This window comes from Branchiostoma floridae, chromosome 10, assembly GCF_000003815.2.
Source record: "Branchiostoma floridae strain S238N-H82 chromosome 10, Bfl_VNyyK, whole genome shotgun sequence".
NCBI classification, from domain to species: Eukaryota; Metazoa; Chordata; class Leptocardii; order Amphioxiformes; family Branchiostomatidae; genus Branchiostoma; species Branchiostoma floridae.
In genome coordinates this window covers 8,130,264-8,157,132 of record NC_049988.1, presented here as the reverse complement: position 1 = coordinate 8,157,132, position 26,869 = coordinate 8,130,264, and the positions used below count along the sequence as shown (strand labels likewise).

Sequence of the window (26,869 nt, the reverse complement as noted above, 5' to 3'; positions counted from 1 at the left end):
TTAGCTTTGATACTATCTTATGGCACCGTAGGATCTGCTTGGAGATTAATACTGCCAACTCAAGTTTTCAGTTAGCCAATACAGGTACACCTGTCGGTACCATCGGTTCATACGGAGTGTTAGCTAGTAAACGTAAAAAAAAGTAGCACATAGTCGATACTAGAATATTAGAATGGCACTTTAGAAGACATTTGAGGCACTTGGAACGTACCCATGACCCTAACCTTGTAATCAGGTGCATCGCGCCTTCAAACGAGAACCACACGGCCTCCTCCCGCATCAGTTGCCAACAAAAACAAGCCGTCGTCATGGCAACAGGAGGTCATTGACTCTTTGTTTTCTTAATGGAAATACTTAGCTGATGTCTTTCAATAGTGCGTGTAACTCACGTGGTCCGTGAACATGTGTCAATGAAACGCATCCGGCTCATTAATGCATAGAATCGCTGCTGCCTGGTCGTAAAAACAAATACGTGCAGAGTGGATAATTATAACAAGCTGCATTCTGAAGTGCGGGCAGTGTAGCAAACCTATAAGTGGGTAGTGGTAGCCAAGAATGAAGTACTGAATATAGAGGGTCTGCATGCTCTTTTCCGTAAGACGTAGGCAGCCTATTTTCGTTCCCGTAATTCGTAGGGAAAGCCATCTTATCTACGTAATTCGTAGCGAGGCGACCAAATTTATCGTAATTGCCTTTCCTGATTTAGCGTAATACGTAGGGGTTTCTTTTGAATTCAGCGTACATCGTTGTCGGCACGCCCATGCAGACCCTTAATATAGCTAATGTTTACTAAACACAACTGAAGGGTTCATCAGCTTTACACAGCTCAGTGATTATATGATTTAATACAAATCAAACCTTGTACAACTGTATATTTAGTCGAGGGAAAAACAGTTCCGTGGAGACTTAAAAAATTAAATATGAAAAATGGGTTACAAAAATCACCGGACATGTTAAACGTTGGTCATGCTCGTCGAGGAGCAGTTTATCAGAATTAGAATTAATGCAAATGACTAATCGAAACTTAATCTTTTTTCTGCTGAGCATGATTGTTCACGCATAGCCTGAGTGCCTACAAGTAAGTTTAAGGGGCTCCCCTTTACTCTCCCCTTACATGGGAGGCCAAGTTGCACTGGATCCTGCGGGACTGCCGGAAACCGGTAGGGGACGTCCCTCAGCGTGTAGGTCAATGCGTCTGTTTCTCATCGGGTCCCGGGCCAACTTTAACGACTACTACGCACTTAAATGATTATCCTGGGCCCGGTCGTACTCAAATATATACTGTGAGCCGCAGGGCATCCGAAGGGGCCACGTGGACGTCACGCCCGAAAGTGTTAAAAAAAAGCCAATGAATTGCCCGACATGGCTCCTTTTTTCCAATCGGGACAGTAGTCTTACCTACCTAGGAGTACACTTAGGTTATAACTCTGATGACAAATTTCAAGGACCGTAGTAAATGTCAATCTAGCCCGAGATCCAGTCTTGCTTGTAGTCGAGCTTGTTCTCATCACTAGCACTCCAACCGTACTCTTACCTACTTACCTACTGTGTCTCTTACTCTACCTATGTTCGGCCTAGTCTCTACCGGACTCTTTGTGTTGCGCAGCCTCATACTAGTCTTGAATATTAGAAATGTAGGTTTCATTGGAGGCTGACGTGGATGAACAGTGCTGCTGGGCTGAGGTCTTCCTGGTCTTTACTCAGGAGATGAACATGTCGATACCCTTGAAGATAAAAAGTACCACAAATTCATGATTACATTTAAAAAAATGTGTCTTAATCGAATGGTATAAATGGAAACTGCTGTTAATAACTCACGGTTGCTTTGCAACTTTGTCAAACTTTAATAAAAACGTTAACGTTGTACTAACCTTGCTGCATACTGGACACAGGTAAGGAGAACTGCCCAATTGTCTCACTGTCGCTCATCGTGTCATGTTCTTTCACCTCAAACCTCACCAGTGCCAGGTCAGGGAAGGTCAGCGGGAAGGACATGTCACAGTTCCACACGGGATGGAAGCCTGAAAGTAAGAAGTACAATATATCTCATCCATCCCGACCTCGTTTTGGTGCCAACTCACGGACACTCTCGCAAGACTTTGCTCTCACGGGAGTATATTTCAAAATGGCGCTCATAATTGAAATGATAAGTGTAATAAAACGTATATATCATTGGCACAAAGAGTTCAAGACAGGTTACGATTATTAAACAATGCCACGCAGTTTTCTTTACCGTTGTTTTTCACCACGTCAGTCCCGTCCTCAGCACAGTCGGCTGGTACTCCGTAGACCTGCACCTTGACATACGGGTCCACTGCACTGCCGCCACTGCCTTCGCCCTTAGGAGTAGGGAGCTGGAAACCACTGATCACCTGCATCAAAGAAGCAAATGCCTCGGTTAAACGGTACCGTTTTCAGTCGTTTTCATTCGTACCAGGCACCCGTCTAGTAGTCCCTGAATCTGTCTTAATACACTCCACTGTACTACCAGGACCTTCATATTCAAATTACTATGTATCAGTAATACCCCTGTCACATAGCGCAAAAATCGATCGGACGACGAGTCTGCGAGCTCTAAATGACATTTTCGGTAGTAATACGTCCGGTGTTTTCTCGATCAGCGCTCGATTTTTAGTGATCGTCGGCTATTTTTAGGAGTCGCCTAAAGCTCGCTTAACATCAGCGACTAGTCGCCGGTGATCTTTGAGGTCGCAGAGCTTTGAGGTGTTGATCTCAAAATCGGCCGACCTTCCAGCGATAACGACGTGGATCATGGATATGACATGACAAGGGTATAACGGCCTAGCGAAAATAGTGGCCGGGGACATCAGTGACAGCGGCTCCTGTGAGTTTTTTAAGACATGACACTATCACTACAAGCTTCATAATCATATTGCAAGAACTATAAGACTTGGCAGCAGGGAGCATACATTTCCCATAGCTACAATACTTAACCTTTACATATCTCACCATAGCTTTAATATCGCAATGGTATTGTACCTTGATTTTGAGCGTCTTCTTATACTTCTCAGGGATGTTATTCGATGTATCCAGCCTGGTTTGCGCTGCACAAACATATATTCATATAAGTGCATTTTACTCTTTTTTTTGCTACAGGAAACATATTTTACATGGTTCTGAGGCAATGATAGTGAGACCCACAAATCATATATGCGCATGTAAGTTTAATTCTAGGGAAGATGTAGTAGCAGGGCACTTTCAGATTTGATGGGCTGACATTTGCGTTGGAACTACATTTTAGTTCTGTGCTATGTTAACAATCAACACAGGTAATATTTCTTTCTACTACAAGTTAATCCTGTTCTTCGTACCGTCTCTGAGAGCCTCTGGCTTCAGCACATATCCACATCTCCCGTTCTGCCGGAACAGACCCAGGTTCAGGTCCATCTGGTCACATGGTGTCTGGTAGTTCAAAGCAACTGGAAGATACACCCGTTTGTTATCCGTTGTTAGAAGAAGTCAAACGCCGCAATAGTAATGTAGGTTAAGAATGAATTGTATTCGATATTCTGTGTTTATATACAATCAGTTAATCTTCGAGATTATTTACCTGTTTTCACTTTATGTATTTGATTTTGTTCACTTGCAATTAGCCCCTTGGGTATGAATTTGCAATAAAACATTCGATAAGTTATTAACTACTTCGGCAACATCATCATCTTGATGCAGTGAGTTTTCTCATTGAGTTTTTCCATCTTTTGGGTCACTTCCGGATGGGCCATACATGGTCGTCCATACATGGTCGTCCATACGTCATTATTCCCATAAAGTCACATTTTCAAACTGATTCCCTCCGGGACAGTTTACGGGCTCTTTCGGGCGTGGCCCCGTGTGCGTGGACTAACTATCGAATACCGGGCTACTTTAGGGCTCATGTGTACATTAGTTAGACCTACGACCTATGACCTACTCTGAAGAGATACTGTAAATGCATTTAAGTTCGCGGGGATTTAATTTCGCGGTAGCGGGAAAATGGACTTTTCGCGGTGGTTTTGATTTCGCGGTAGCACCATGCACTGTGGTTTTAAATTCGCGGTGAAGCGGCCGCCGCGAAAACCGCGAACATTAATCCACCGCGAACATTTCTGCATTTACAGTATACTCGCACTTTAAGTTAAAAGTGCCGACGTCAAAGTAACGTTACCTATTTGGCATCCAGCAGCCCAGTACAGGTAAGGGTCCATGTTGGAAGAGTCCACTTTTGCACCGGAGGGGTATATCTTGACCAGTTGACGTTTCGTATGATCAATGAAATCTGCCGCTTGATCTTTCACAAGACTGTCAGCTTTCCCCTCCTTGATAGAGCTGATATTGTACGGCATATCTGGAATTTGAAAAGTAAGTAAGATTCAAAATGACATCAGTTATCAACTAATCCTTTCAGTTATCAATGATAGAGCTTGAGTCATGTATTTTAGAATTAAAATTATAATGTTTTAAAGGGAAAGAGTTTCACTAAGTTATTTATAATCCTGATAAATTTTACCTTTTTCCCGCGAGTGTTGGAAACTGTAGAAATGTACCGCTTCGCATATGTTGACAAGGTCCGACAGCTCTTTTGCCAACTTGATAGTCTTTTTCTGGAATAGACATCGTTAAAGTTATCACATATTCATCTTTATTCTATATACATAAAACATTGAATATTGATAGACAAAAGGACATGTCTTAATACAATAAACAACATGGAAACAGCTAATATTCTATACCTTTTCTTTGCACGTCTTCACACGTTCTTGTACTTCCACGTCTTCCGTCTCTGCCGCTTCGTCTTCGTCACTTACGTCATCTTCTGCCACGTTCCGTTTCAGCTTCTTGTTCTGGAAACAGCGATATTTGAATATTAATTACGATTGCCCCAATGCAATAAACTTGGAGCTCAGGCAGCATTACCGATATCAATATCACGATATAAACAATGTAACAGAATGCGACGAATATAACTTCAACGGCATTACGATCAAGATATTCATAACTTAAATATATACTGTCAATTTGTTTTCACAAGTTTTAAAAAGAGAGAAGAGACTCTGTAGACTCTGTAGATGATATGAAATGTAATCACTTTATACTCATATTTAAGCTATACAACACAATGCATTTAGCCCATGTTGGGCAAGAATAGGCAATACAGATCATTGTCATTGTCATTGTCATTATATAAAAATAGGAATGATATAAATATTAGTACTACTGAAAAACACATGCAAGAAATACCTTCACGATAATTTTCCCGCGAAGCTGTTGAGGAGATGGCAGTTTTTGCATGTCAGATGTGGCAGGAATGTTGCACAGTGAGTCGCCGAGGATGTTCACCATGTGCGCCGCTAGGGCGCGCTGCTGCACAACACTGCAGTGGTTCTCCAGGGACAGGAAGACTGGATACCTGACGTGTGCAAAAAAACATGTAGTAATAGTTTCAAGGAGTTTGTAAATACCCGCAGATTACGTTCATGTTGAAGAATAGTCAATTACTGTTGACTACGACACTATGATATATGCAAACAAATCTGCATACTAATTACTAATTAGTATTTCAAATTTTGAAATGTAAGCATAGCTTCGATCCTGCAACATTTTACTTCTACCTATATTGTAATGAGAAGTATAATGTACAAACTACAAAGGCTTAGCTTAAGAAATTCCCATTCTCTAGTTAACAGACATTATGTAGGGTCTAAGCATGAAAGTTCATCTGTGTTGGTACTATGAATGAACTAAACTTTAACTCACGAACACTACAATTAAAATTTGAGGTAAGTCCAAACTTATTTGTAGTGTTGGTTTAGTTAAAGTTGAGTTTATCCATAATGTTATGTAGGGTGTGCTATAATCATATAGTACGCAAAGTTTATATATTTTGCATCCTCGGTAATTTTCTTAATAATTACTCTTATATGTACATGTATATGTTTCTTACGGCGATGCTTTGAAAGCGTAACGTCCGATCGCCTCTATAACGTCTCTAAACAGGACTTTAGACGTGAGGGTGTAGCCGTGGTAAATGACGGGCTCTCCGTCGTCTCCATCCCAACAGTCCAGCTCCAGGAACCTGCAGCCCTGAGTTGGACATAAAAAGATATGTTACAGACCGGTAGGTTTGTTCTTTGCTTTAGGACGAGGTGCCATGTGAGTTTTTTTTTTTCTCTTTTTTTTTGGGGGGGGGGGGTCGTCGGTGTGGTGCGATAACATCTGTATGTTTGAAAGTAAAGTATGTTAATAGAAAACAAGTGGAATGACTTGTATCTTCGAATATGTTTGTTTGAAGCTTATTTATTCACGAGAAGGCGAATTCATCCTGTAGGCCACCGGCGAGGTAAGGGCCGGGCAAAATATCGCAAAGATATAGTTTACGTGATTTGATTTTAGTGGTATCTTTACACAAATACGGTATCTATAAACTGGTAACTTCATTGATACAAACAGACTAGCTAGATTTCATGTTGAAATTCAACAGTACTTGCACTTCATTTGAATGGATAAATTGTTATTATGAGCATGTATGTTTCCAAACATTCTACATGTTACGTATTGAAGTTTATTATGGAACAACGATGTTATGGCAACAACGATGTTTATCTCAGACAAACCTTTAGCAGGGCTCTGACGTATCCTTCCTTACTACTGGGACCGCGAATTTGGTCCTCTAGAAGGTAGGTGTTGTGTGAAGAAGCGATGAAGTAATGGCTGAGCGGCTGGGTCATGTCTTGGTAAACCTCATCATGAGTATGGTTGAAGACATCGCTCTCGGCAGACTGCAGGTACAACGTGAAGCCTGTCAAAAGTAACAACTGGCATCACGTTTTGTGAATAACATTCAATAACGTACATATTTTGAGTTTGTTGCTGCAACAAGTAGTGCAAACGTATGCAATTGTGTGATTAGGGTGCGGTCACACAGGTCGTGCAGTCGTCGTACGATTTTGATACGGTAGGATTTTTAAGCAGCCTGTGACAGAACCAACCACCGACATGGATCCAAGACAGCCCTTTGTGTTGCAAGACAGCTGTAATCTTAAGGAAACATGCATGGCTGTCGGAGCTGTTCCAAAAAAAAAACAAATAAAGTTAGCAATCGTACGTTGACCGTACGACCTTGGTGACCGTGCATATTCTTCGAAAGGTGTAAAAAGATATTTCTCACCCTCTAGGCTCAAAATGTTCTTCTTCTTCAGCTCAGAGTCGGGCTCAAACTTCTCTATGAGCTTTCCACAGCCTTTAGCATCAATAGCATCTTAATAAGAAAATAAAAAGGCTGGTGTGTACGGCTGAATATTAACAACTTCGTGAATTTTTTTAAATGCAGCCTTTGAATTGGTCGCATTTCTTAAATCATGAACATGGTCAAAGTGCTTTGCACTTAATGATAAACATAGTGTTTCTGTGAATCATATCATACTTCTTAAATTGTGTAAGGTGCCACTATGTGTGTGAGGTGTCGCTATCATGTGCCCGGAATACGCCTACTCTGCTTGCCTAATCGTTTTATGATGTCCAATGATGTTCATAACATTAAGACATATGTTTTGTACCTTTTGCTCCTTAGCATGGAACTGCATCAGTTCATGCACCTTCATGTTTTCTCCATCCACAGCATACCTGCAAACATGTGATGGACAAGATTGTATTATTATTCAAAGTATGTGCAGATTATTCAAAGTAAAGAAACACCCACATAATCTTGTGTTGCGGTGCACAGCATCACATCTGGCGTTCAAAGTTTGTCTTTAGGCCATGTCTACTATCGTGAACTCTTGAAATTGCGTTACCTTACGTAATACCTTCCCCATTTCATATGTATAAAACATCATCAATAGGAAATGCTTACTTATCGAACAGCTCTTCAATCTCCTCTCGGGCTGTCACGTCGTTGTAAAATTGGGTGAACTCATCCAAGTTCAATGCACCTGTCTGATCTTTGTCCAGTTTCTAAACAAAGATATAATATCATATAATCATATGAGAAATATATAATTCTGCTAAAAAAAAACACTGTAACTATGATGAGTATTTTTATAACAGATAATTGAGCATTAAACCAAAGGCCTTACATTGACTGGAAGTGTCAAAGGAGTTAAGGACGTACCTGTATAACCATATCAATCTGAGACTCTTTTATTTGGATGTTCATCTGTGCCAGGACCTTCTTGGCTTCTTTGGACTCTAGTCGATCGTCCGCGTTCTTTCCTTTATGGAAGTACTCTGAAATCCACCTGTAATCACATGTGAAGGGAAATGTGAGCACTATACTTTAGACTTAGTCTACCTTCAATATATTGAGGATGAATACCGATTGGATAATGTATTTAAACATGAACCGTAATTACGTCAACACAATGAGAAACATATTGATAATGAATACCAGAAGGATGTCATGTGTGTAACAGTGTTTAAGCATGTCCATTGTACCTTTTGCGTTTATCAATGATGGTCTCCGTCCTTCGTGCACGCATCAGATGCTGTATCCCAGCAACCCACGCCTTAGCGACATCTTCTTTACTGCATTCAAGATCCAAAGCAGGCTGCATGAAGATGGAATTCAAGAACTTGTTAAGAAATTTGACGACGATGCCAATACGGCCGATACGATGTTTTCAAATGTATATGCGTATTTGCAATCTTGTATGAAGACGACAGAGAAATTTATGTTTGCCATTTAGTACAAATATGCAAATCACGGATAGATTTAGTATCTTACAGTTTGATCCTTGTAGTAAATGCTGAAAGTCTTGGTCGCTCCTGTAATACTTTCTCTGTCCACACGGGAGCGGAGTAAAGTCAGCTTGCTGAGGAACACTTCCGCGATGTTCGTAATCTCAACTGGGAGAGGGGCAGGAAAAATAATATTATAAATTAAATTAAATATCATTTTGTTCTGATATCGGATATTTTTAATCTGACTGTGATCAATTTTGAATAAGGGATTGGACCTTTTATGCGTCTTTCCTCCCAATGCATGTGTTTTTGTTTCTTTTACTATGCCATTTCGTCTTCGCGCGGTAAAATAAACAAATAAACACAGTTGGACAGACACTTTTCAAGCTTCAACAGTTACTACAGATTTAGAAATGTGTAAAGGATTTTACCAGGAAAAGGTGGCTGTAATTCATGATGAATACTGATAAGTTGTATGTTGTTTTGACTATCCATAAAAACATACAATAAACCAGCATCAAAATGTTTATCGGCGTTTAGTGGGCAATAGTCTCAAAATAATATAAAAGCATTTGCAAGTCCGGGCAGATTTTCAGACTTGAAAGTATACTACGTCCATAACGGTCACCATTTGAAATGTGTAACTTACAGTTCTGTTCCTCTGGTGGGCGTTTGGTACCTGGAAAACAAAGGTCAATAATATTACCAACCAACGTCTTTATGGGGAATAACCATCATGTTCAACTTTATCAATATGCTATGTATGGTTAACGTAATCTCTGTTTTGTCAACAATTTTTTAATACACTTTACCAACGTTCAAGTGTTAAGTTGTGTACCTTGTTACTTCGTCTTGTGGTTTGACTACTACTTTTTGTAGGTTTACTTACAAGCTCGACATGTCTTAATTCCGGCGGTGTACTCCACTGTTTCCATATCCTTCCGCAGGCGGTACTTCCGCTTGTACTTCTTGCGATTCTCGCGAATTTTTGTCATGGGAGTCCAGACCATCATACTGGACACACAAGACTGTCCGTCCATCTCAGACATCTATAAAAAGAAAGATGAGTCTTCATATAGTTGTCGTAGTAGAGGTAAGGGTATAATCCTTAAAGAAAATGATCTGGCGCCTGGAAAAAAATCGGCACTCGGCGACTACCTCTCTGTCAATGAATGCACTGCTCATGAATTAGTGTTTATATCCCCATAGTGAAGAAAAGTGTGGTACTATGATAGAGTGTTGCACTATGAACTAATTTGCATAAAATAGGGCCATACTTTGTTTCATAGTACAACACTTGTTTCATAGTACAACACTTGTTTCATAGTACAACACTTGTTTCATAGTACAACACTTGTTTCATAGTACAACACTTGTTTCATAGTACAACACTTGTTTCATAGTACAACATTTTTTTCATAGTACAACACTTGTTTCATAGTACAACACTTGTTTCATAGGACAACACTTGTTTCATAGGACAACACTTGTTTCATAGGACAACACTTGTTTCATAGTACAACATTTTTTTCATAGTACAACACTTGTTTCATAATACAACACTTGTTTCATAGTACAACACTTGTTTCATAGGACAACACTTTTTCTGCACCACTGGTCAGCTGACACTGTACTAATTGCGGAAAAAAACGTCCTTGCTTAAAGTATGGGACAAAGAAATTAACTAACTAATCATGTTACATTCAGAAGCATCATCGTCGTAATTCCATATTTGGGTAAAGTCGTGTAGACAAGACAAACACATTTGGTGGGTAGTCGTGTGTATGTGTCCTATATCTATTATTTATGCAGCCCAGGTGAGATTGGACCCCAGTTATTTTGCAGCTTCAACGCATGGCGATGAGAGAAAAGAAGGATGACAACTAAAAGGATGATACCATCAATCAAACATTCTAATTTTTCTAGAGGAATTATGCGACGGATCAAGAAAGCTCTCTATTGATTGGGTAATCTTTTCTCATATACGTAAGGTCATGGGTAGTAACTAATCTCCAGGCAGATCCTACGGTAGTAGCATATGGTAGTATCAAAGCTGGCAAAGGAGTTAGTCGGCCAAAAAGTGTGTATGGCTACCAGACACTCCTATACCCGCTAAACAAGCTTTTGATACAATCTTATGCTACCGAAGGATCTGCTTGGAGGTCTTAGGTTGTAACGACCCTCAAGGTTCAAATACCCGGTGTTAAGTTATCTTACAGCTGTCGTTTCGGCCTTTGAATGGCTCGATATCCAGTTGTTATTGTCGCCCCTCCAGAATTTTCGCAGAGGCAAGTGAATGACGGTATGTCAAGTTTACACAGCGTTTCAACAGATGCGTGCCTGTGGCCTAAATCTTGGGGTTCGTCTCACAGCTTCTAACGCGATAAACAAACGACATTTTGTGACGATTTTCCAATTGAGCGAATTTCAATGGACTCCAACGACGAATACATTTCATTGTCACGGACAATGTTGTTGAGGCCGATATGAAATAAGCTTCAGCTCTTTGTGAAATATAATGTGTGTTTCTGCAGAGAAGTATTTGGATCGTACACTCTTACTCAACATTTTCATGAGACGTCATGCAAATTTTGTGACCAGCCCTAATACTTTTCGACCACCGATGTATATACCAGGTGGACATATCTGCACCTATCGGCAGATCAATTGCTGTGAACCATTATAAATGGATTTAAGAATACCCTCACACTGAATACCTATAGGCAGCAAGACCACGAATATTCATATATTGTGCATTTCTTCCATGTATGTCGTCATATTTTGTGCCACCAAGATATATACGAATGACATAGCAAGTTGTTTACGGTTTACTCATTCCAATTGGGTGGGTTACGTTTGACAGGTGTCACATATTATCGCTGACCTGTGACGCGTTTAGGGATAATGAGTCTCTTTATGCCTGGAGAACATACAGTCCCATTATAAAAACTACCATACATTTGTAAGCTCGAAAGTAAGCTAACGATTTTTACAACAGCAAAAATCCACCATCCTGTGACGGATTGCTGGTAACGCAAACGATGGCCTGGGTCATACATAGCCCAGAGCTATGCTATTATGAAGTTTCAAGAGCTATTATTTGGTACGGTAGAGCTATTGTTTGGAATGGTTGGCTCTGAGTGGAGATACAGTTGCAATTTTTTTACCTATTTTTACCAGTTGTCAAAAACACAGAGTCAAAGCTACCCTCCCCGTTCACACACACAGCTCGGTAAAAAAACTAGTTCTCACACCCGGGCCTACACATACCTATGTAAATTGCCATACCCACTTTCCAAGAACGTACATGCCTGAGGGCTAAGATACTCTGAACTCACCTGTTAAGTCTACAGTAGACGAGATTAACGTGCGAAGGTCTGTCACCTGCTGGACAAAATTAGCTTTGTTGTAGTAACGCTTCAAAATAAACATACGCCACATGTCGAATATAGACTTCAATCGACCACGCCAACAACACAAACACAATAAAGCAAACATAACACACCTGATAAGATAAATAGCAAACAGATAGCAGTACTTGTTTCTTTTAAAGTAGTGTTCTTCAAGACAGTCTCTGCTGACAAAATAGCTACCCTATAGCAATACAAGGCAAGGTCAATTTGTACTATTTTTCGCCCCCAAGAAAGTCTGTTACTGACTATAAACACCTATGTTCTGAGGCAGATCGTAGCCTGGACACAAGCATTGTCAGCAGTTGTTTCAGTAAAAGATAGATATAAGTGGGAGCAGACAAGGCTGGCACCGAGGCTAGGAAGATTCCTACCTACCGTAATAAAGCGTGATGCTCCTCCAGAAGATTGTACAGATCCATGCCCGTAGCCAGGATTTTGGTTGGGGGGGTTCTTTTTAGTACTTGTGGGACCATCGATCGCCGCAGGCGCGAGACTCACGCCGAAGGCGGGAGCTGCCTAGGGGGGTCCGGGGGCATGCTCCACCGGGAAAAATTGAAATCTTAACCCTCTGAAACGCCATTTCCTGCATTTTGACGGGCAAAATTCGCTGGCTAAGTTTAATGGAATTTCTCTTAAAATACTCAAGGTTTTTGGCATAAGTCTTTGAAGCCGACTCCCCCGACATATTTTCACCATGTCCGATACCAAAGGCGGGAGGCGTTGCAATGGTGGTCTGGGAAAATTTTGAAATCTGGACCCTCTGAAAGCCATTTCCTGCACTTTCTGGGGACAAATTTTGCTGATAGACTCACTAGTCTAGTCATGCATTTGAAAAAAAATCTTGGGCATGAATGAGGGGACCTTTGAGCATGAAAAAGTGGACCTTTGAGCATGAAAAAAGTGGACCTTTGAGCATGTGGGGGGGTTCTTCCGAACCCCCCGAACCCCCCCTGGCTACGGGCATGAGATCGGATAATCTACTGTAGTTTATGGTGGTGTACTCAAGGCCTCTGGCAGGTGCCGCAGGTAGCATGGAATGTGAAGACAACTAACCGGTTATTTCCCCCCGACAAACCAGTCTTACTATGTACCCGCCCGGGCCAGTCTATTTGGCAATACAACGGAGGGGTGCAACGAACAACGCAGGCGTGCTTACTTGCAAACGTATTGTACAAGCAACGTTTGAACTAAAAAAGCAAGCCATCTACCCTTTGAAAATTCTTACTAACCTTCTCCATATGTCAATTATCTAAATACCATTTTAGGACACTTCCATCGTTACATTACATTTTGAGTGATTTTTATTGCAGAACGTCCTCACCGTGTATATCTTATGGTCCTTGTTTATCAGTTGGCAATATATATAACTTGAGTAAAGTGTAATAAAAGTGTAATAAAAAAAATTTTTGCCAAGTCAAGTACCAAATACCAGCTTAATTTAGACAATGAAAGCAACGTTGGAAACATTGCTTAGAATGACAAGTTTTGCTATCTTGTAGAACTATTTGGATATATTGCAGATTATGAAGGATTAGTAGAAACAGGAACAGTTTGTGTGTAAACGTTTAATTTAGACAACTAAAGAAACGTTGGAAACATTGGCTAGAATGGCAAGTTTTGCTATCTTGTATACATGTAGAAGTATTTGGATATATTTCAGATTATGAAGTATTAGTATAGGAACAGGAACAGTTTGAGTGTAAAAGTTTAATTTAGACAATCAAATCAACATTAGAAACATGTGTTAGAATGGTACATTTGGGAAACTTGAAAGGTACCCTAACCTTAACCTTGCATTCGGGTGCGCCGGACCCTTAAACGAAAACCACAAGCCTCCGTCCCACTTCAGTGTCTAAGGAAAACAAGCCGTCGTCATGGTAGCAGAAGGTCATTGACCTTTCGTTTTCCTAATGGAGAGACTTAACTGATGTCCGACGTGCAATGGACATGTGTCAATGAAACACACGACTCATCAATGCACGGAATCGCTGCAGCTTGACCATAAAAAAATGATTTGTGCAGAGTGGGTGATTATAACAAGCTGCCGTCAGAATGGTTGGCACTGCGCATGCAGTTTTGTATAATGCGGCGATGGTCCCCAAGAACAGAGCAATGGATAACGCTACAGCTTACTGAATAGTAATCTAATCAGTAAAGAGTTACATGTATTAGTAGAAGTTCAGGTTAATCATTTCTGCAAAACTCAGTGCTTAGATCATTGATACAAATCAAACTTTGAGAATAAAGATTGAACCTGAAGAAAAAATTGTAAAAATGGACAGACGCCTTTACAACTGACATGTTAGACACTGAGTATGATTTTCAGGAACAAAGTACACTCAAATAAGAAATCATGTAAGTGTTTTTTTTCAGCCGAATATGATTATTTCAATATATCATTAAGATATTTCACGTAGTAAATGTCAGTCTAGCCTGAGATCCAGCCTTGCTTGTAGAGCTTGTGTTCACTCCAACCATCGTTTTCCTACTAAAGGCTAGCCTCTACCAGGCCCCGTGGGTTGCTTTTTACGACATCTGCAGCCCAATAAGTGTTCGGAGTAGGATCCCATACTACTGTTGAATACTAGTGAAGACTTGTAGGTTTCACTGGAGGCTGACGTGGATGAACAGTGCTGCTGGGCTGAGGTCTTCCTGGTCTTTACTCAGGAGATGAACATGTCGATATCCTAGAAGAGAAAAAGTATCACAACTAAACAAAGCATTCTGTATCTGTTACCAGCCAACCTGTATAATTAACCATTTAAGCTTAATATCATATCACATATTATCTATTAACTCTGCAGACTCTTGCCTTGTCTGGTGATACAAGTTTGTTTAGATGAAGGTATACTTAAGATCTTTTAAGGGACGTGTAACTAACGTTTCATGATATCTGTATAGGCGCGTCTCTTCAAATTCTAGCACTTTTGTACTGTCGACGTTCAATGCCAGCAAATGAGTGTTCAGATCATAGAAAGCACTGAAATTTTGTAGTTTCCAACCTTCGATAACTGTTCCCGTGAAAACTATTGTCATTGTGCCATGTTGTACCGACCTTGCTGCATACTGGACACAGGTAAGGAGAACTGCCCAATTGTCTCACTGTCGCTCATCGTGTCATGTTCTTTCACCTCAAACCTCACCAGTGCCAGGTCAGGGAAGGTCAGCGGGAAGGACATATCACAGTTCCACACAGGATGGAAGCCTGGAAGTAAGAAGTATATAGCATATCTGATCCATCCCGACCTCATTTTGGTGCCAACTCACGCGCCCTCGCTTGGCTGCACTCTTGCGTGAGTACATTTCAAAATATGCTCGTCAATATGCTATCAAGAAATGTCTATTGAGGATTGTATAAGTATAACTTTACGATGATAATAGTTCCATAGTATAAGCTTGAATTGAAACCTAATTATGACTTTGGAAAGTTCGTGAGTTAATGAGACCTATATCATTTGTACAAGGTGGTCAAGAGATTCAGAACCCAAAGATTCTGGGTTCGACCCCGTTGATGTGTGCCCTTGTGGCCTTGGGAAAGGCACTTTACACGATTTTCCTCACTTCACTCAGGTTAGAATGAGTACCTAGCTTCGGCTAGGGCCGTCCCTCTGATAGGACGTTAAACGGAGGTCCCGAACGTGTGTTTGAAGAGAGCCACACATCGAGCACATCAAGGACCCACCGCACTTATCGAAAGGAGTAGGCCCTTCCCGATATGAGGGGATCAAATAAATATGTCCGGATATGTATCTTGTACAAGTACACTGTTCAGTACAAACCTGATGTGTTCTTAAAAGGCGGTTTACCGGGTATGTAAAACAACATAAAAAAGATTGGTGATGATCATTCAACAATGGCACGCAGTTTTCCAAAAGATAGTTTACCGTTGTTTTTGACCACGTCAGTCCCGTCCTCAGCACAGTCGGCTGGTACTCCGTAGACCTGCACCTTGACATACGGGTCCACTGCACTGCCGCCACTGCCCTCGCCCTCAGGAGTGGGGAGCTGTAAACCGCTGATCACCTGCATCAAAGGAGCCGATGCCTCGGTCAACAGGTACCAAAGATTTGCAATTAGCTTAGTTCTTTTTAGGTGTGGCAAGGACATCCATACACTCAGCGATCAGCACATGAGATCATAGGCGGTAGGCCAAAGATTTGTTGAATCGCCCGTGCTGTGCTGCCCGGGTTGGTGTTCCGAATGTGACCGAAATGATATACTCGGGATCGTACCTAGCGGGTACTGAACGTTCTGGCGTTCTGTGGATCCGACGGATGCCGAAGGTACCCGAAGCTGAGAGCGAGCAGTGTGATTTTTTTTTCTCGTAAGGATGGTTAACTTAGCTCAAGGGATGCCCGGGGGCGTTTCAAGGGCGCAGCGGGTTTATCTGGTGAGTATTGCCCATGATGAGACGACGCATCCAGGCAATAGGGTCGGGCATATCAGTGACAAGGTCATTTACTCCTTCAACTGTGTCGCCTGGCCATCACTAACTTCTTCATGCTATATCTCCAAAAGTAAGTTGTAAGAACTAGTCACGACGTAGCAGCTGTAAGACATCAATGGAATATATTTTATATAACTAAAATACTTAACATTGAAATATCTCCTCATAGTTCTATTTTAGCAATGGTACCTTGATTTTGAGCGTCTTCTTATACTTGCCAGGGATGTTCTTTGATGTATCCAGCCTAGTTTGCCCTGTAAAACACATTTAGAAGGTTAATTTCTCTCTTCTCCTTGTCACAATCAATCTTCCTGTCAATCAATCTTTCTGTCACAGGATTGTGATCCATACACAGTTGTGAGGCAAGTGTTCCAAAGTCAATATATGCGCATGCGGAATCCCCGAAATCTGGCATTCTTTGCATCAAACATGTGATCTTATCAATATTTATAATTGGCTTCTTGCTAAAAGTATTATCAAAACTTTTGTTTTTTCGGAGACTTACTGTTTGGAGACGGCGGGCGGTACAAACTTCCTGGCACTTTTGAACAATCACTGATGCCTCGTGTGAAATTCAGTGGAAGACAGTTGGCAGCAGGACAATCAAAAATGTGATTCGCTAACTTCTTTGTATTAGAAGTACGTTCAAGTTAATTCTGTACTGTTAAATGTGAACTTTAAGGTGGAGTTTCATAATACTACTTGTAGATCCTGTTCTTCGTACCATCTCTGAGTGCTTCCGGCTTCAGTACATATCCACATCTCCCGTTCTGCCGAAACAGTCCCAGGTTCAGGTCCATCTGGTCACATGGTGTCTGGTAGTTCAAAGCAACTGGAAGATGCAACCGTCATCATCTATCACGTCATCGGTAAACTCATCTTCGTGCATTAATTTTCCAACCCCTTTTGCACTCTATAGAACATCTCTGTCATTACTTGGTTACATCGCTACATGCTACTCTGTCTGACGTTTCCCAACCGATTCCCTTCGGACAGTTTACGGGCACATTCAGGCGGGACCCCGTAAGGCATACCTATCGAATGCCGGGCTACTGTAGGGCTCGGGTGGACATTTGTCGGACCTATTGTGAAGAGATATCCTCGCACTTTAAGTTAAAGTGTCGTTAAAAGTGACGTTACCTATCTGGCATCCAACAGCCCAGTACAGGTAAGGGTCAATGTTGGAAGAGTCCACTCGTCCACCAGAGGGGTATATCTTTACCAGCTGACGTTTCGTATGGTCGATAAAGTCTGCGGCTTGCTCTTCCACTAGATGGTTAGCTTTCCCCTCCTTGATTGAGCTTATATTGTACGGCATATCTGAAAAGTTGAAAGTAGTTACCCTTCAAAATGATATCAGGTAATAAACAAACAATCTCAGAGATATCAATTAGAATTACTATTCTATTTATTGTAATAAGTATTAATCAAAATTACTAGTATAGTATTAGAGTCCAAACTTTATACAGAACCCATGGCAGGTAAATCTTACCATTTTCCCGCGAGTGTTGGAAGCTGTGGAAATGTACAGCTTCGCATATGTTGACAAGGTCCGACAGCTCTTTTGCCAACTTTATGGTCTTTTTCTGCAATAGGCATAAAGTTATTACATTCATGACTCTTGTATTCAGAAAAAAATTAAATGTCAGAACAAAGACGTAGATGTCGGAATATGGAAACAGCTGATACCTTTTCTTTTGACGTCTTCACGCGTTCTTGTACTTCCACGTCTTCCGTCTCTGCCGCTTCGTCTTCGTCACTTACGTCATCCTCTACCACATTCCGTTTCAGCTTCTTGTTCTGGAAACAGCAAATGTCAGGTATTCTTTACTAATTGTAACAAAGGAACACCCACAGTGCACAGGCAACATTGTCGGTATCAAACATCGCATATCCATGAAATAGAATACAATAGAGTACAATAAGATAATTTAGATGACAACATGTATAAGATACATAGAAGCACTACAGAAAACATAGTATTACACCGAGTACCTTTACGATGATCTTCCCGCGAAGCCGTTGAGGAGATGGTAGTTCTTGCATGTCGGGTGTGGAGGGAATGTTACACAGGGAGTCGCCGAGGATGTTCACCATGTGAGCCGCTAGGGCGCGCTGCTGCACAACGCTGCAGTGGTTCTCCAGGGACAAGAAGACAGGGTACCTGATGTTTGCCAAATAAACGGACAAACGATTAAAAGGAATCTATCGACTAGTAAAGAAAAAAGGAAATCTTCTTCTTTTTATCGTAACGGTAACAGGTTGTTTCGCAACAATGTCAGTTTGCAACCGTCAGTTCGCAACAAGGCAAGTCTTTTCGCAACAAGGTACAAGTCGTAAGTCATAACATTTGAATGCTATTAATCTTGATAGCCTAATAGTATTCCAAATCGTATTCCTAACATAATTATACTCCTTCTACGTAAAAATCTTACCGGGTGCGAAAGACAACCCCGACGGCAGAGGAACAATTACATGGGGCCGCATGGACCTGACAGCCCAATGATTTTCATACGCCGTGCGGTACAGTTTCATAAACGGCGTGCACAAGTAGGAGTTTAATCATGTTAGGAATACAATATACTATTAAGCTATCAAGATTAATAGCATTCAAATTTTATGACTAACGACTTGTACCTTTTTGCGAAAAGACGTGTACCTTGTTGCGAAAAGACTTGCCTTGTTGCGAACTGACGGTTGCGAACTGACATTGTTGCGAAACAACCTGTAACCTTTGTAACAAGGACCGATAGTAAATTCGTCATCTTTCTGGACGTGTGACGTTAATTGATCTTGAATGATGTGTTTCTTACGGAGAGGCTTTGAAAGCATAACGTCCGATCGCCTCTATAACGTCTCTAAACAGGACTTTAGACGTGAGGGTGTAGCCGTGGTAAATGACGGGCTCTCCGTCGTCTCCATCCCAACAGTCCAGCTCCAGGAACCTGCAGCCCTGAGGAGGACGTACAAGATGAACTAAAGGTACCGGTGGTATTTCACTGCACTTGCGTCAAGCTTGCGTCACTGCGGGGCTCGTTCACTGTGGCACTCTTTTGTTATTTTCTCCGATTTTGTATGATTTAGATATTGCGTAATGTGTAAAAGTATGACTTAGAAGAAGACAAAATACACAAAAAGTAAGATAATTTATTCTTTATCTCTGAAAGTCATTGAGTATCTTTCAAACACCGTAGGCGCAGTGACGCAAGCGTGACGCAAGTGCTATGAGAGTGCACCTTAACTGTCAATGATCTGTAGATGATCAACCAAAAGCAGATTTTTGTACTACGTACACAACTGTTTTATGAGGTTTTACAAGGAAAACATGTGACAAATATCTATCCCATTTCACTACAATCTTTGTCTACGAACCCACATGCTAATTGCAAAACACTCTGGAATTCTATTGACAAAAATAGCATTTAGTTTACTTTCATTGGCAATTGATTTGGCTTGTACATACATGTGTGTTACAAAAGACATTCCAAATTCAACTCACAATGGGTCATTTAGGTGATTCTAATATCGATTTGTAAGCAAACAAAATACGACACAAAGCAACTAGAATGACACACATACAGATAACACAGTTATACACACTTTAAGTAGGACTCTGACGTATCCTTCCTTACTACTGGGACCTCGAAGTTGGTCCTCTAGAAGGTAGGTGTTGTGTGAAGAAGCGATGAAGTAATGGCTGAGCGGCTGGGTCATGTCTTGGTAAACCTCATCATGAGTATGGTTGAAGACATCGCCCTCGGCAGACTGCAGGTACAACGTGAAGCCTGTCGAAGGTAAACTAGTATCATTCTTTGTGAACTAGGATGTATCCAACTTAATTTGTGTGTGTGTGTGTGTGTTTGTGTGTGTGTTTGTGTGTGTGTGTCTTTCACTCTCTCTCTCTCTCTCTCCCTCTCTCTCTCTCTCTCTGTGTGTAGAAAATAGATTTTCAGAGGGATTTTTGATTACTCATTACAAAATGTCTCACAACAACTCTGTACCATTTTCTTTCATGCTATAAGTTGCGCCAAGGCAATAAGTTGCGCAACATGAGTCAGTTGCCACTTCATTCTGCCTTTTGGTGTTTTCTGAATAAATGATAAAAATCGATGTAAACAACCACCCAGGTGATCTATCAATTTGGATGTTCAAATATATATCTTACCCTGTAGACTCAGAAGGTTCTTCTTCTTCAGCTCAGAGTTGGGCTCAAGCTTCTCTATGAGCTGTTTGCAGTCTTTGGCGTCATTAGCAACCTTGACAAGATGCAAAAGCATGGTTTGTACGTAATAACAAACATGGTTTGTACGTTGTAAGCATCGGTGACCTCGTTAATAGGATGAATTCATGAAATATGAGTTTGAGTACAATTCATAAGAAACAACTATGAGCATGGTCGAAATGTAACGAACATAACGAACAACGAGTTGTATTTTTATATCGTTCTGTTAATTACATTATACTTCTAAATCCCTGTAGCATACATGTGCGTGGTATTATCATCATGTGATCGGACTAGATCCACTTTGGCTCTCCAATCGTCTCACGATGTTCATGAGGTGTAAGAGGTATACATTACATCTGTACCTTTTGCTCTTGGGTGAGGAACTCCATCAGTTCGTGCACCTTCAGGTTTTCTCCATCAACAGCATACCTGTAAACACGAATTGGATCAGTATCATCGCTCTTCCATTTGATTGTACTGATTGTTCACATCAAAACAAGAGAACATATCTATCACCAGGTGATGTTAAAGTTAACAGCACCAGGTGTCGTTTTAAGTCTTAACTTAAGGACATGTCTTCTATCGCCAACTGTTGGCTTTTCCATTGCATTCGATCTTCATTTGGCTTTATTACGCTGTTTTAACAGGTATCATTCGTGGTATTGTGTCACCCATATTTGTATTTCAATATATACAATATTATCAGTTGAAATATCCTACTTATCAAATAGTTCCTCGATCTCCTCTCTGGCTGTCATGACGTTGTAAAATTTGGTAAACTCCTCCAAGTTCAATGCACCGGTCTGATCTGTGTCCAGTTTCTAGAAAAATTAAATCAACGCAATATAACCACTTAATTCTAACAAAATAAATGACCTGTAAATACGATGAGAGAATAGATAATACATTTCTATTGATCAGCAATCATTAATTGTAGACAAATGTCTGATTTTTAGTTACTATTCATAATGCGTTTGTTGCAGAAACATTTGCGAAGTGTTAGGAAACTTCTAGGAAACGTCACACTTTTGAATGTCGAAAGAATGAAGCAGAACGATGAACCTGTATAACAGTGTCAATCTGAGACTCTTCAATTTGGATATTCATCTCCGCCAGGACCTCTTTGGCTTCGTTGGATTCTAGACGATCGTCGGCGTTCTTTCCTTTGTGGAAGTACTCTGAAATCCATCTGCAGTCACATGCGAAAAGAAACCATTCTAATCACCGTGCCTTGTTACCTCCGTTTAGCAGAAAGTATCATGAAAAGACCAATGGAGAATCGGGAAGGCGACAGGTATCGACTTCCGGGAACCTTTGACCCACTTCTGACGTCACACATCTCAAAGATCAGTGCGCGTCAGGAAAATTGGTCAAATTCCTGACGAAGACCAGAGGACACGGTAAAAATGTTGTGAACCCCAGCTATTCTTCAGTGTTGGATAACAGGAAAATAAACTTTTTAAAGATTTAAAAGTATGTAGCTTATCAACACCATAACCTATCATATTCTGATAAAAAAACACACTTTGTCACTTTATAAAAGTAAGATACAAGTCTATGTCTTAACGTCAACACAATGAGAAACATATCGATGATGACTACCAGATGGGTGTGGTATGTTTAACTTTGTTTAAACTTGTTACCTTTTGCGTTTGTCAATAATGGTTTCCGTCCTCCGTGCACGCATCAGATGCTGTATTCCAGTAACCCATCCCCTAGCGATACCTTCTTTACTGCATTCAAGATCCAAAGCAGGCTGAAAATGATAGCCGGCATTTTACAATGATTCATGTGTGATGTTCTTGAATGTGCGTGTACGTTTTTGTGCATGGTTGGGCTACACAGAAATTTATTAGGGAAATACGTTGTAGACACTTCACATACATGCATTTACGTGGCTCTAAAAATCATTGAACTAATCGATATCTTACAGTTTGATCCTTGTAGTAAATGCTGAAAGTCTTGGTCGCTCCTGTAATACTTTCTCTGTCCACACGGGAGCGGAGTAAAGTCAGCTTGCTGAGAAACACTTCCGCGATGTTCGAAATCTCAACTATAAGAAGACCACAAAAGATGAAGACTGTAAAACACATTGACAGTAACTACGTAATAAAACTTCAACAACAAAGTCAGGGAACGCCACAAAACTTTAGCAACCTTTGATCCACCACTTGTTGAGTCATGTGTTCTATCTGCATGACGTGACGTCATAGAAGAGGTGGATATTTTATTCCTTGACAAAGACCGGTGCTGTTTTCTCACAACTTTGTCACTTTGCCCATTTGTCTTGGAAGCCAAACATGTCATTCAATCCTGCTACAGAATTCCAAATACGAGATATTTGTCAGACTTTATAATTACTAGCTGAACGAGTAGTTGTTACTGATGGTGGATATTGGTTAAATGTAGGCATTTGTGGCAATCAAAAGTGTGGCTTTGAGGCTGTGATCAATTGAATGTCTGAGCTGATATTGAGAGATACATTAAAACTTTAGGCTACAAAACTGTCACTAGTTGATAGATGTAACTTACAGTTCTGCTCTTCTGGAGGGTGTTTGGCACCTGAAAAGCAAAGGTCAAGAGTGTTATCAACACTTCTATAGGGCTTATCAAGTATATGGCCCACTCAAACATACATATAAACAACGTACATCTTTATTAAGTATTAGTATCATAAATTCCGATCATGGTCAACATAATTTCAACCCTTGCTATCCGAACAACTCTCTGAATTCTCTTTGGAGCTTATTTTTACTTCTGACTAGTATTTCTGAAGTATGTTATCAACGGCGAAGTGTTAACGTAAATGTGCACCTTAAAACTTATCTTGCGACAAGGTTTCTTATAGTTTTTACTTACAAGCTCGACATGTCTTAATTCCGGCGGTGTACTCCACTGTTTCCATATCCTTCCGCAGGCGGTACTTCCGCTTGTACTTCTTGCGATTCTCGCGAATTTTTGTCATGGGAGTCCAGACCATCATACTGGACACATACGACTGCCCGTCCATCTTTAACTGACAACTAGAAAAAAAACGTTTATGATAGAAAAGTCCCCATATCACGATGGTCAAATTTGGACCAAAAGTTTCCATTCGAACTCAGAGTATCGGGTTACCGGGACTCCCGCGCGGTCCCCGCGGAGGGCTGACGGTGACTGAAACATCATCTACAAGATTGTGATAGTTTGAAAAACAACCTCTCGCACGTGCCTCGTCGATATGAAATGAAAACTGGCAGTGTGTACATGTCAAAACTTACCCTGTACGTGTGCTGCACTGTTTTGTCTCAATGGTTTCTGAAATGTGCATAGTTGGTTGATTTAGAAAGGGTGTTCGGTTGACCAAAAAAACAAATACCATATTTAGATTGGTCCTAAATTTGACTGAAAATCCAAATCTTTCATATCATATAGGTAATGATATCAATATAAAACTTTCTGTCTTAGGGATTTTTCAACTTCTACTTAAAACTATTTTTACAGCCAAGATAAGGTCGAAAAATCGTCATTTTTTCAAATTTTCACACTCAAAGACTAGTAATTTAAAATTGCCTCCATGTTCCCAAAATCCCTAAGACACAAAGCTGGAGATATTAGTTGCCGACAATATTAGTCCCTGAAAGAGTGATTTGCACGCGTTTTGCAAGCGATTTAAATACCATGTTTGGTCCTATGTCGAGTCACACTGATAGTGACATAGAGTAATTGATACCGCCGTAAACAAGTGTTGTAACATTCAAGGTCACCAATAATGATACCAGCAGCTTTGTTACATGTCACATGTTCCAAACTAAGCGGCAGCAAAACTAAGCTTGCCAAATAACGGTTTATATTTGTGAAAATGTTTGTTTTTCTTCTGACGCACGGCACCCGGGAAAATGAGGGTGTTTTCTGCGTGTTTACTGTAACAACCTGCGGGTGACCGCGGATGACCCCAAATAGAACGCCCGTTCTGTTCGATCACGCCAGCGTTCTGTTCGATGGAAGATGATTCGTGTTCTAAATCCCCACAAAGAAGTCTGGAAATTTTGGGGCCAAATTTTACCATCGTGTATACTAAAGTGTAATTGGGTATATGTACAGCCAGGGGGTTGACACAAAAACTGCAGCAGAACAAGACACAGCTTTTGCGTAATTAGTTCGTCGACCAAAATGTACAGTGTACAGTTGATTAAAGCATAAATGATGAAGAAAATATGACAATTCCATAAGTATCAAAGTGCGTGCCTGGTTTAGAATACTTCCAAGTGTATTTGCGTTCAGTTCCAATCATTATATTTAGGCTGCAAGCCTAGCCCTATACCTGCCTCAAGTCTATGCCATGACCCATGTCACAGCCCAGGGGCGTTTCATTGTTTTGGCTGCCGCCCCAGAATTTTCTACGTGACTCACATAGGCAAGAGATTGAAACGTTGTGGGAGGGTAAAGCAAAGTTTACATAACGTTTCAAACGAGACAAACAAACTTTAAAACGCTGCTGCTTAGCGATTTTTATTAGTGTACAAGCACTGCATGCACAAAGCGTACACAAGTGCGCACAACGTCTGACTGACGGTATGTACGGCTGGTACTCTTCTTGGTAACGGTGAGTCACCCCTCCCCAAGTTTCGATACAAAATTCTTGGAATTAACCTCACCACTCCCCTTTTCTGTATAAAACATTCCCTTTCCAAGAAGGCGTGTGCTTGTGGCCATACTAGTAATACCCTGCGACTTACATGCATGTACTTTCAAGTTAACTCACCTGTTAGCTGTTGATTTAGTACTTAAGAAACGCTTGAGGATCTGTCGCCTGCGGAGCAGTAACGCTTCTAAATTAACACACACACACACGTCGTGTATACATACAAGTTCAGTTGACCACACCTGATTAGATAATAAAAACAGAGTGCGTGGTACATATTTTGTTTCCCTGTCCAATATAAAACAGCTGAAGTCAAACTTGTACACGTTACCACCTCTAGAAAAGGATCACCTGGCCAATAAGCACGAAGAATCCTGTCTATAGTGACCACCTATCCATATAGGCCAGATTTAATCGGTGAGTCGTCTTCTTGTGCGATTTTAACTGTAGCCTTCGGAAGACACTTCCTCTCGACTGGTTACTCAATTATTATCATTTTAGAGACCCGAATGTATCCGGTGGGAGACTATAAAATAAATATGGTCTGAGGCATACGCTAGTCTGCCTGAATACAGCCTTGTAAGCTTTGTCAGAACAAGGGCGTTATTATATAGTGTCCTTGGCCCGGTTTATATAGGAAGAGTCCTACCTCAGTAGTACATACCTGTAACCACCGTGTCAGCTCTGGGCGTGATGTCCCCCTCCTAGATCCTCCTAACGCTCGTGCAGATCAGACTATTTAGCGTACTTTACGCTGATGTTCAGGACCCTTGACATGTAGCATGACCGCCATGCAGTTGTGAAGCCATTGTTATGTCCCTGACACTCTTGCAGAACTGGTCTTTCTCCCTTGTACCTGGCCGGGCTAGTCCACTTGACAATGCCACGGAGGGGTGCATCAACAAGCTTACATGTATATTTGCTCCTACAAGCAACTTGTGATCTCGAAACATATGCTTTGTATTACTAATACAATTACAAGGAGGTGCAACCTCCTTGCTAATTCTTAACGGCGCATTCCATTCCAGAAGGAAGGTTTACTTTCTGATAGATAATTTATCAATGAATACATAAGGAGACCACCTTTGGTGGAATTCTAAGCCTTGAGTAAAATCCATTTCGCATATAGGCCGGTTTTCGAGGGTTCAAGGGCCAAGGTCAATTGTGGTGACTTACCCGATGTGTGTTTTGAAAAACAATGGCACTCAGCCAACCCAAGCAGACCCTACCCATGCATTCCCTAAACGTGTGGGCACGTGAGTGCTAAGCCCACCAAGAAGCCTGAGTATTCACAAGGTCTCAAAGTACGCATAGAAATGTATGAACACATTCAAGTTTTTCTAAGCACTCCTGGAACTATTCAGGCATTGTCAGGTACATTGTATTTAGCTATATGCTGAGATTGAATTAGACTATTTGGAAGTTAGATAGTGGACTGATTGCCTTTTTGTGCGAGTGGGACTTAAGGGTACTTTGTCATTAAA

The 26,869-nt window shown here is 40.9% G+C and overlaps 2 protein-coding genes across 3 annotated transcripts; both read right to left on the bottom strand.

Annotated features, from left to right (window-relative positions):
* Nucleotides 1-726: 726 nt before the first annotated feature.
* On the bottom strand, nt 727-12,499 carry LOC118423767 (1-phosphatidylinositol 4,5-bisphosphate phosphodiesterase delta-4-like). Of its 2 annotated transcripts, none has more exons than XM_035831985.1 (20): nt 12,465-12,499; nt 9,566-9,725; nt 9,326-9,355; nt 8,720-8,841; nt 8,431-8,543; nt 8,108-8,234; nt 7,850-7,950; nt 7,552-7,620; nt 7,166-7,254; nt 6,612-6,796; nt 5,942-6,081; nt 5,239-5,407; nt 4,731-4,841; nt 4,508-4,601; nt 4,166-4,345; nt 3,333-3,440; nt 3,001-3,065; nt 2,234-2,372; nt 1,872-2,021; nt 727-1,724 (listed from the first exon to the last, which is right to left on the bottom strand). In XM_035831985.1, the coding sequence occupies exons 2-20, from the start codon at nt 9,723-9,725 to the stop codon at nt 1,642-1,644; spliced, it is 2,235 nt and encodes a 744-aa protein (XP_035687878.1). In that variant the 5' UTR covers nt 12,465-12,499; the 3' UTR covers nt 727-1,641. The 2 variants fall into 2 exon arrangements, with proteins under 2 accessions (XP_035687878.1, XP_035687877.1); XM_035831984.1 differs by lacking the exon at nt 12,465-12,499 and adding an exon at nt 12,015-12,063.
* A 1,282-nt stretch (nt 12,500-13,781) lies between these two features.
* On the bottom strand, nt 13,782-26,836 carry LOC118423768 (1-phosphatidylinositol 4,5-bisphosphate phosphodiesterase delta-1-like). Its single transcript, XM_035831986.1, has 20 exons — nt 26,050-26,836; nt 23,621-23,784; nt 23,294-23,323; nt 22,693-22,814; nt 22,405-22,517; nt 21,824-21,950; nt 21,482-21,582; nt 21,124-21,190; nt 20,702-20,792; nt 20,137-20,321; nt 19,350-19,489; nt 18,532-18,700; nt 18,226-18,336; nt 18,029-18,122; nt 17,677-17,856; nt 17,261-17,368; nt 16,726-16,790; nt 15,974-16,112; nt 15,145-15,294; nt 13,782-14,776 (listed from the first exon to the last, which is right to left on the bottom strand). The coding sequence occupies exons 2-20, from the start codon at nt 23,769-23,771 to the stop codon at nt 14,694-14,696; spliced, it is 2,226 nt and encodes a 741-aa protein (XP_035687879.1). The 5' UTR covers nt 23,772-23,784; nt 26,050-26,836; the 3' UTR covers nt 13,782-14,693.
* Between the last annotated feature and the right edge of the window lie 33 nt (nt 26,837-26,869).